General features: G+C 44.4%; 2 protein-coding genes and 1 pseudogene across 2 annotated transcripts; 2 read left to right on the top strand and 1 right to left on the bottom strand.

Moving 5' to 3' along the window:
* Positions 1-304: 304 nt before the first annotated feature.
* On the bottom strand, positions 305-697 carry LOC128666446 (histone H2A type 1). The gene has a single exon (XM_053721054.1). The coding sequence runs from the start codon at positions 695-697 to the stop codon at positions 305-307; it is 393 nt and encodes a 130-aa protein (XP_053577029.1).
* A 256-nt stretch (positions 698-953) lies between these two features.
* LOC128666450 (histone H2B type 1-J-like) lies at positions 954-1,399 on the top strand. Its single transcript, XM_053721058.1, has one exon. The coding sequence runs from the start codon at positions 996-998 to the stop codon at positions 1,368-1,370; it is 375 nt and encodes a 124-aa protein (XP_053577033.1). The 5' UTR covers positions 954-995; the 3' UTR covers positions 1,371-1,399.
* A 1,366-nt stretch (positions 1,400-2,765) lies between these two features.
* Positions 2,766-10,793, top strand: LOC128666454 (histone H4-like; annotated as a pseudogene).
* The last annotated feature ends 322 nt before the right edge of the window (positions 10,794-11,115 follow it).

Here is an 11,115-nt window from a genome sequence, read left to right as displayed (position 1 = left end):
GAATGTATTGCTAGTCGGGAAACGATCATACAATTTAACTCACAATTAATAGTGCGACCAAAGCACTGCAATATAAAAGCTTCTCACACCAATGTTAATATGGATTTATATGTAATGAACATCGGGTATTCATTTTATTATAGACTGTGGCGTTTACACAAATGCAAAAGAAAATATTTCTGTTTACTTTTTAGTTTGAAAAGTAAATGGTATAAAATAGATAAATGCAGCTGCTTTATGAAGGGTTGGTAGCTCTGAAAAGAGCCTTTGGGTTGTGATCGAGATTACAGTTCGGGTTATGTGCTCACTTGGCCTTGGCCGGTTTGCTGCTCTCCGTTTTCTTGGGCAGGAGCACAGCCTGGATGTTGGGCAGAACACCGCCCTGAGCAATAGTGACACCACCAAGCAGCTTGTTGAGCTCCTCGTCGTTCCTCACAGCGAGCTGCAGGTGCCGGGGGATGATGCGGGTCTTTTTATTATCCCTGGCAGCGTTACCGGCCAACTCCAGGATCTCAGCGGTGAGGTACTCTAGCACTGCAGCCAAATAGACAGGAGCACCGGCTCCCACACGCTCAGCGTAGTTCCCCTTTCGGAGCAGTCTGTGCACACGGCCAACTGGAAACTGCAGACCGGCTCTAGATGAGCGAGTCTTGGCCTTAGCACGGACTTTACCACCCTGTTTGCCTCGTCCTGACATGTTTACTAATACTCTGTGGATAACACAAAATGTAACTCAATTCTCGCGCTGCAAGGTCACATATACCCTGATAGACAAAGCAGTGTTCTCTGTGATTCGTCAGTTTTGGAGAGAACCAATGAAGTTTAAAATTTGGTATACACCATTCATAAACTGCAGATTATCTCACATGACATTTTCAACTAATCCACTATGAGACTCAATAAACGCCCCTTTGGTTGATGCAAATAAATAGAGCTGTTGGATTTGCCGTCAACTATTAGTTATTTTGTTGTGAAGAGCTTATTTCCCAGCAGCAATGCCTGAACCAGCCAAGCCAGCGCCTAAGAAGGGCTCCAAGAAAGCCGTGACTAAGACTCAGAAGAAGGATGGGAAGAAGCGGAAGAGGAGCAGGAAGGAAAGCTATGCCATCTACGTGTACAAGGTGCTGAAGCAAGTGCACCCGGACACTGGCATCTCCTCCAAGGCCATGGGCATCATGAACTCCTTTGTTAATGACATTTTCGAGCGAATCGCAGGGGAAGCCTCACGCCTGGCTCACTATAACAAGCGCTCCACTATCACTTCCCGGGAGATCCAGACTGCTGTCCGTCTGCTGTTGCCGGGAGAGCTGGCTAAGCACGCAGTGTCTGAGGGCACCAAGGCCGTGACCAAGTACACCAGCGCCAAGTAATCCTGATCCCATTGTTCACAATATCTTCTACAAACCCAGAGGCTCTTTTAAGAGCCATCCATATATTCACTATCAGAGCTTATACTTGTTTCTCAGTGCGTATATAAAATATTTACGCCTCTATAAATAACTAAATATTGAATATGACACTACAAGTTTAGTTGTGGGGAAATGTTTTGTCGATATATTCTTTACTTTACATTAGTGGATATATGTATTTACACTGAATAGACTTAAATTCTAACAGCATATGTTCGTACACTTGCACTTTTCTTGCATTCATTTATAGAGAGACGGGTCTTTCACCAATTTAATCAATTTACAGATGCGCCTATAGGTTTAACTCCTTAATTTGGCCCAAAACGTTACCTATTATAACCGAGTAGGGATATTGACACAATGTTTGGAAATCAGGAACATACGTTTATTAGATTTAGTAACCGCTAACATCAGATAATACATAGAACACACAGGAGACCGGGCTTATTTAAACCACTAACGGTCATACAGAGAAATGGCGGCAGATATGGAAGAAAAGGAAACGCCAGCTGCACGTTGATCCTATGCAGCAGTGAGAGACTATAAGAGTCGCTGTGTGGTTTGTTAAGGCTTTGCTGCTTGTTCTGTGAAATCCATCATGTAACATAAGATGAATGTTTATTTGCTTCCATTAATTCCGAATGAATAAAATGATCACAGTTATCACAAGCTTAAAACCCTAGGCATTTTTTTACCCTCCCTTCACCTCTTATAGGCAAAGAGCCTTTGACTCACTAAAGTTCAATACTGATCTTATTAATATAATATAAACTTATACAAGTTGTTTTACTTGTCCCTTAGGAAAAAACGCCGACTATTGTTCAGGTTCAACTAAATAGGGAAATAGATTGATAACGTTATTTGAGAACATGTTTTTATAATAGAATGAAACAAAGTTCGGGCCTTTTCCCTCACACAAAGCTTATTTTAGCTAAATCATATGTTGTGATTATTACACAAGGTAATTTACTATTTCTTTCAAAAGATTTTGACAAAAAAACTATGACCAGTAGGTGGCGCTGCGGGATGAGAAATCACATTAAAGGATGCAACGGCTCACAGATTGCTTTGGATGTGTTGGGTTTTCATTAATTTCAAATTGGATATTATTTTACAGTTATTACAATGATTTTATTAGCGCATATATTAATTTGTAACAAACGAGGATTTCTAAATTAATGTACATATGTCAGTTAATTGTCCATTTAGTAAATGTTTTGAAAGCTTTGTACACATGCAGGACATTGTCAAAATCATATATAAACTAAACTAAGTATATTGTGACTCACTGGGGATTAATTGAGAAAGTAATTTCGGCTCTTGTAACCAACCAGAAGATGACACAATAAATCAGCCAATCAGAAAAGGCAAGTAAAAAAAAAAACACCTTTCAGTTCCAAATCAGGTTCTCGTCAGTACCATATAAGGAGGCGCTTTGGCTTTTTCGGAATCAGTTTACTCATTGAATTTACAATGTCTGGACGCGGTAAAGGAGGCAAAGGACTAGGAAAAGGCGGAGCAAAAAGGCACCGTAAAAGTGCTCCGCGATAACATCCATTACTAAGCCGGCTATTCGGCGCTTGGCACGTAGGGGAGGTGTCAAGCGAATCTCCGGCCTTATCTATGTAGCCCTTCCTGTTGAACATTTGCACCTGTATACATTCTGCAGGAGAAGTTGCCTAGGCAACTATTAGACTGGTTGGTCATGTGATCAAGTGAAACTGAAAGAAGAGTGTAAGACACAGGAGGAGGCAGACATGTCAGAGCAGTGAAGGTGTGTGTGAGGCCTGGCTGTGTGAGAGCTGCAGACTTCATCTTGTAAAGTAACAGCATTCCTCTGCTGATTTAGTGTATGCTGCCAGCTGCAGTCTGTCCCTGTTAGAGAGCTGTGGAGAAGAATGCAGACAAAGTAAATGACTGGCAGACCTTGGAGTTTTCTTTCAGCCTGTGCAGAATCCTGTCAGTGGTAAGAAGTATCCTCTCTCCTTGTCATACTGACAGGGCATTCTGTCCATCACATAAACTTATAAACAGCTTTTCCTGTGGATTGCAGTTTCCTATGAGCTGCAACTGTTTAAATGCATGTGGATTACCTTAAAGGGCCCCAACATTTATGTGCACCAACTGGTACCCATCAGCCATTAGGGTGAAGCCTGAGGGTGGGTTCGCAGGTGGTTTGGGAGGGTGCTGGGCCTGGTTAGAGAGAGTCGGTGTGTTAGTTAGCCACTGTATTTCTTGCCTTATTTTTATTTACCATAATCCTTTAATACATGTTCATACTGTTTTACTGTTATTACTGTGTGTGTTGTAGTTATTTATTATGTTCCTGTCTGGGAAACCCATTCTTGCCCTGGATGCCCAGTCAGGTGGAGGCACTGCCACAGTCATGTACCCCAACTCCCAGGTAGCGGAGACTCAGGATCAGCCTGCAGAGCACATGGAGGTAGCTGGGGTAAAGACCCACAGGGGTAATTGTGGGCCTAGGCCAAACCCCGTTACATTTGGTGGTACTGCTGAGATAAATTGGGGTATACCCAGTAAGGATCCGTTAATTCCCCGGCCCACACTCCCATTTGTAACAGATTGGGCCCAGCAACAGAAGGTACCATTGCATCATGCAGTGATGATATGCCAGGTACCTCCCTATAGTGAGATAAAACATGTCACCAAGTGCGTAGAGATTATACTGGGAATAGAGATGGCTACCATCAGAGACATCCTGCATGATTCATACGGTCAAACTTACATGTTAGTATATTCCCATGCAGATTTGAGAGGCCGTCATAGGCCTACATGTCTATACCTTCTTGAAACAGCTCCTGAAGGATGTCGCTTAGTGTACGCTCTCCCTGATAAGGAGGAAGGGGTTACACTGCAGCAACCCTCCACTATAGGCCAAAGAGACTTTAATGTATCAAGTTATTCCCAGATTCTGTCCCCTTTGTCAGAGAAACCCCCCAGGAGAATACCGGTTACCCCTGTAGAGACTGGGGCCATCCCCAAACGAAATGTCTACTTTTCCAGTGTGCAAGGGACAACTGCCCCTAAGACCCCAGATCTAGTGGTTCCCTCATCTCCAACATCCCCAAAACCAGGCGATTCCCTATTGAGAACCACAAGTTCAGGAGAGAGTAACATATCTGAAATACTGCAAAAACTCTCAGAAGCCATAGTAACAGCTACCCATACCCACAGTTACCGTAAGCTGAAAGTGTTTTCTGGGAATCAACCTGTTCCTGCCGGGGAGGAGCCCTTTAAGGCCTGGAAGGATAATGCTGTACAATTATTGGAAGAATGGTCTTGTTCGGATAACATAAAAAAACAACGGATAATGGAGAGTCTTCGTTTCCCAGCTACAAATATGATAAGGCTGTTTAGGGGAGTGAATGAACAAGCTACCGCACAAGATTACCTGAAAGTTTTGCAGGATGCGTATGGAAAATCTGAGGACTCTGATGATCTATTAATCAAGTTCCTAGCCACTAAACAGAAGGAACATGAGAAAGCTTCAGACTATATCAATCGATTACAATTGTCACTGGGAAAACTGTTTCATAATGGAGCAGTCACTGCATCTGAGTTGGATGCTCGACTATCCAAACAAATTCAGAAGGGAGGCCTTAGCAATGATCCAGTCATGATCATGCTAAGAGTTAAGTTGGATGATCAAGTCTTGTCCTATTCCACACTTATCCGAAAAGCAAAAATACTGGAGAACCAAATGTCCCCATCTCCTCCACAAAAAGGAAATTCTTCTAAAGCTGCAGATAAAGAGGATATGGAACTGTTCGTCCTTAAAAAAAAGGTAGCTGAATTAGAATTATTGTCTAAGTCATCGCCAAGAAGAACAGATTATTCTCCTACCAGGAGGCAGCACCGCAGGGAGACCACAGGAAGGTTATTCCCAGAGGAACAGTCCCCCCGAGGGAACTGTTTTAAGTGTGGAAAATCAGGGCATTTCAAGCGGGAGTGTCCCACTAATTCATCAGATACAGAAGTGGATGTGCTAGCTATTGAGCTGGAGGAGGCTCAAGCTACCAGTCCTTTCAGGAAAAGAGGAAAAAGAACCACACCCATATTATCTGTGGGGGCCAAGATCGGGCCCAAATCTCTGATACAGTTACAAATAGAAGATATTCATGCCTCGGCCTTGTTAGATACTGGATCCCAGGTCACCATCATTAATAGAGACTTCTATGACCATCATCTAAAACATATTCCCCTGGAGCCAGCAGGAGAGTTGCAGTTGTGGGGAGTGGGATCTCAGGCCCAGCCTGTAGAGGGATGTATAAGAGTGACAATAACAATCCCACAGTTAAACACAGGAATGATCTGCCCTATGGAATTGGAAGCTCTTGTATGCTCCATGAAGAAAACAATGTGCGCCCCAATAATTTTGGGTACCAACGCAAGAATGGTGCAGGACATGTTCAGGGCCTACCTAACTGAAGTGGGAGATGTATCTCTAACCAGACTGATGGAAGTCAGCCCTGTTCTAGGGAAAGAATGCCATCGACTAGCCCTACAAGCTAGACCAGGATCATGCCACTACTCGGGGAAAGAACCTTTATTTGTAAGGCCTGGAGAGACTAAGACTCTACGAGCCATAGCATCTATGCACCATGAAATATCAGGAGGAACCAGGCAATACCTCATTGAGTCCTTGCCTGAGGAGGATGCAAAAAAAGGGTGGACTCTCATACCTGAGGTGAAAGACTGGCGGAATCACTGGTGTAAAGATTTTCCCATAATGATAAGAAACTTAACACCCACAGAGATCAGAATTGATCGTCACCAGAAGATTGGTGTGATTCACTTGTTGGACCAAGTCTCTTCAGTAATGTCTGTAAAGGCAGAACAGGGAGGTGATCATGAAGGACCTATAGTTTTTGAACTGGAAGATTCTCCTCTACCACCAAAGTGGAGAGATAGCCTCCGATCCAAATTAGCTACTCGAGAGAAAGTTTTCTCCAGGAAAGAAATGGATGTGGGATGTGCAAAGAGTGCCATACATGCTATCAGACTTTCTGACCCAGCTCCTTTCAGAGAAAGATCAAGGAGAATACCCCCTCGAGATGTGGAAGATGTCCGGGATATACTCAAACAGATGGAAGAATCTGGCATTATTAAAGAGTCCAGAAGTCCATATGCCTCACCCATAGTGGTAGTTAGGAAAAAGAATGGCACAGTCCGGCTTTGCATAGACTATCGGACTTTAAACAAAAGGACTGTGCCAGATCAATATACTCTGCCACGGATAGAAGATCTGCTAGATGCCCTTTCTGGAAGCCAGTGGTTCAGCGTCCTGGACTTGAGGTCTGGGTATTATCAGGTACCCATGAAGAAGGAGGATCAGGAAAAGACAGCTTTCATCTGTCCCTTGGGATTCTACGAGTTTACCAGGATGCCCCAAGGGGTCACTGGAGCTCCCGCCACCTTTCAAAGGCTGATGGAGAAGACTGTGGGGGATATGAATCCCAAAGAGTGCCTAGTCTATCTTGATGACCTCATAGTGTTTGGAAGGACACCAGAAGAGCACGAACAGCGATTGCTGAAGGTGTTGGATCGACTCCAAGCAGAGGGTCTGAAATTATCAATAGACAAATGTCGATTTGCCCAGAACTCTGTTACATATGTAGGTCACATTGTTTCCGCACAAGGTGTGACAACTGACCCGACCAAAATTGAAGCGGTGATGAACTGGCCCAGGCCGGATAACATCAGTGAGCTGCGCTCATTTCTTGGATTCTGCGGTTACTACCGGAGGTTTGTGAAAGACTATTCAAAGATTGCTCGAGAGCTACACAACCTGTTAAAGACTACCTCAGCTATAGAGGGTGTTAAGGCGCCAAGTCCTAAAGACTCCTTCGGAAAGAAATGGACCTCAGGATGCGAAGAAGCCTTCTTAATCTTGAAGAAAAGACTCACAGAAGCTCCTGTATTGGCATATTCAGATCCCGAGAAACCATATGTGCTCCATGTTGATGCCAGTATGGAAGGCCTAGGGGCCGTATTGCATCAGAGCTACCCAGAAGGGTTAAGACCAGTGGCCTACATAAGTAGAAGTCTAACTGGTGCAGAGAAAAACTATCCGGTCCATAAGCTAGAATTCTTGGCACTCAAGTGGGCAATTGTGGACAAGTTACATGACTATTTATATGGAGCAACATTCGAGGTAAGGACGGATAACAATCCGCTTACTTATATTCAAACAACAGCAAAGCTGGATGCCACAGGGCATAGGTGGCTGGCAGCATTGTCAAACTATAGTTTCAGCCTTAAATACAAGCCAGGCCCTAAGAATGTCAGTGCGGATGCTCTGTCCCGCAGACCTGGACTTCCTCCTCATGAAGAAAAGGAGGAATGGGAAGAAATCCCTGTGCCTGGGGTAGGAGCCCTGTGCCAAACATATGTAGTGGCTGAGAGGCAGGATGAGTTCTCTGAACTCAGAGGAATAGACTCCATATGTCACTCCCCAGAAGCCGTACCAGAGGTATTCTGTGCTCCAGCAATGCTCCAACAGTGGTCTCACATAACCAATGAAGACAAGAAGAAAGCCCAGTCACAGGACTGGTATATAGGTACAGTCCTCAAGGCAATGAGAGCCAAGAACCCTAAATTACTGAGCTCCCTTCCCATTGGACAAAGAGATTTGTACCGGAGAGAATGGAGTAAACTACATCTAGAAGATGGAATCCTTTATAGAATTATAAAATACCATGACCACCCTGGTCGAAAGCAGCTAGTGTTACCTCATAGATATCGGGGAATGGTCCTGAGAGCTCTCCATGATCAACATGGGCATCTTGGGGTAGACAAGACCTATGGCCTGGTACAAGACCGGTTCTATTGGCCTCGCATGAGAGAACATGTTGAACATTATGTGAAGACCTGCAGAAGATGTATTCAGAGAAAGACTCTGCCTGTGAGAGCTGCCCCTATGGGCCACCTGAGAAGTACAGGACCCCTGGATCTTGTGTGCATGGACTATCTATGTATTGAGAATGATACTACCGGAATTGGGAATGTTCTGGTAGTAACAGACCATTTCACCAGATACGCTCAGGCTTTTCCCACTAAAGACCAGAAGGCTGTGACCGTAGCCAAGGTCCTCTGGCAGAAATATTTTATGCACTACGGTCTGCCCAATCGAATACATTCTGATCAAGGTAGAGACTTTGAGAGTAAGCTGATCAAAGAACTGCTGGATATGTTGCAGGTTCACAAGTCCAGAACAACACCCTACCACCCTGAGGGTGATGCCCAGCCTGAGCGTTTTAATAGGACACTCCTAGACATGCTCGGGACTCTGAAACAAGTGGAGAAGCGGTCCTGGAGTAAGCATGTAGAAGCCATGGTCCACGCATATAATTGCACAAGGCATGAGTCTACAGGATTCTCACCCTATTTCCTAATGTTTGGAAGGGAAGCCAGACTACCGATAGATGTCCGGTTGGGGGTGTCCCCAGATGGGACAAAGTCAGACTCTCACTTCCAGTATGTGAGGACCCTCAGACAAAACCTTCACAGTGCCTACGAGTTGGCCACTCAAGCTGCGGCAAAAATGGAGGAACGCAACAAAAGAAGATACGATACCAAAGTGAAGCATCAGGAAGTCCAAGCGGGAGATAAGGTTCTCCTCCGGAATCTAGGGGTACCTGGGAAACACAAATTAGCAGACAGATGGAAGGATACCCTATTTGAAGTTGTGTCTAAGCTAAAGGGGCTGCCAGTGTATAATATAAAAGGCCCAGAAGGCCGGATCAAAGCTTGGCATAGGAACCATCTACTACCAATAGCCTATATCGATGAAGAGGAAGGGAGTAGTAGTGAATGGGAGAAAAGCACAACAGAGAGTCCTGAAAATGAGGCAGTAGAGACCCCAGAAGCTCTTAGTGCTGATGATCAATGGTGGTCTCCTCCTGCTGAGGAAACACAGCACTTTCCTTCCTCTCCTCCCTTAGCCTCCTCTACATTGAATCCCAACAGCCCCAACTTTGTGCCTGGGACCCCAAAAAGAGACTCTTGTATCATGGGAAAGCCAGGGTCTCAAGCATCTGGTGACCTCCCCACCCAAGTAGCCAGAGCTGAAGATTCCCAGGAACATTCTGGACTTCCTCAGAGAGAACAGAGACTGGGTACTAGAATACGACAGCCTCCCAGGGTTCTTACTTACGATCAAGTCGGAGAACCCAGTTATGTACATATGCCCCAGGTACAATCTAAAATGGTTGATTTACTGTATGCGGTTGCGGACATTATGAATGTTGGAACCTCTCTGTACTAGAATAAACTGTAAGATAGTTAACATTTGTTTATAGGACTGTTAGTGCATTTATTATTATTTATATGTTTTGTTTTTTCAATTTTCTATTAACTATTAGACTGGTTGGTCATGTGATCAAGTGAAACTGAAAGAAGAGTGTAAGACACAGGAGGAGGCAGACATTTCAGAGCAGTGAAGGTGTGTGTGAGGCCTGGCTGTGTGAGAGCTGCAGACTTCATCTTGTAAAGTAACAGCATTCCTCTGCTGATTTAGTGTATGCTGCCAGCTGCAGTCTGTCCCTGTTAGAGAGCTGTGGAGAAGAATGCAGACAAAGTAAATGACTGGCAGACCTTGGAGTTTTCTTTCAGCCTGTGCAGAATCCTGTCAGTGGTAAGAAGTATCCTCTCTCCTTGTCATACTGACAGGGCATTCTGTCCATCACATAAACTTATAAACAGCTTTTCCTGTGGATTGCAGTTTCCTATGAGCTGCAACTGTTTAAATGCATGTGGATTACCTTAAAGGGCCCCAACATTTATGTGCACCAACTGGTACCCATCAGCCATTAGGGTGAAGCCTGAGGGTGGGTTCGCAGGTGGTTTGGGAGGGTGCTGGGCCTGGTTAGAGAGAGTCGGTGTGTTAGTTAGCCACTGTATTTCTTGCCTTATTTTTATTTACCATAATCCTTTAATACATGTTCATACTGTTTTACTGTTATTACTGTGTGTGTTGTAGTTATTTATTATGTTCCTGTCTGGGAAACCCATTCTTGCCCTGGATGCCCAGTCAGGTGGAGGCACTGCCACAGTCATGTACCCCAACTCCCAGGTAGCGGAGACTCAGGATCAGCCTGCAGAGCACATGGAGGTAGCTGGGGTAAAGACCCACAGGGGTAATTGTGGGCCTAGGCCAAACCCCGTTACATCTACGAGGAGACTCGCGGAGTGCTCAAGGTCTTCCTGGAGAATGTCATCCGAGACGCCGTCACCTACACTGAGCATGCCAAGAGGAAGACCGTAACCGCTATGGATGTGGTGTATGCTCTGAAACGCCAGGGCCGCACTCTCTACGGCTTCGGGGGTTAAACATCTTTTTTTCCCCATTCACACAACCAACCCAAAGGCTCTTTTAAGAGCCACCCACATATTCATATATGGAGCTGTGATCGTTGTCTGATTTTTTTATGATTTAGATTTTAATTTACAAATATTGTTTGTTGCTACAGTTGTTTCATGAATTGATTATTTAACTTTAGAAATGTCTGCAGAGAAACGAAGGAAAAAATGCAGTTAACAACCTAATGTAAAAGGCAATGTGACTGCTCTACATACTCGTAGTATAAACCGGTAATAAAACACTAGTTTGTACACAGCCCCATGTTACACACACACACAAAAGCTCCATTAATCTATCATCTTTAGGAAACACTAACGTATCTTA

The sequence above is a fragment of the Bombina bombina genome, chromosome 7 (assembly GCF_027579735.1).
Source record: "Bombina bombina isolate aBomBom1 chromosome 7, aBomBom1.pri, whole genome shotgun sequence".
Taxonomy (NCBI): Eukaryota; Metazoa; Chordata; class Amphibia; order Anura; family Bombinatoridae; genus Bombina; species Bombina bombina.
This window is presented reverse-complemented; position numbering and strand designations above follow the sequence as displayed.

What these genes read in the sequence shown, in the direction of transcription:
- LOC128666446 (XM_053721054.1), bottom strand. Translation starts at nt 697, where the DNA reads ATGTCAGGACGAGGCAAACAGGGTGGTAAAGTCCGTGCTAAGGCCAAG.
- LOC128666450 (XM_053721058.1), top strand. Translation starts at nt 996, where the DNA reads ATGCCTGAACCAGCCAAGCCAGCGCCTAAGAAGGGCTCCAAGAAAGCC.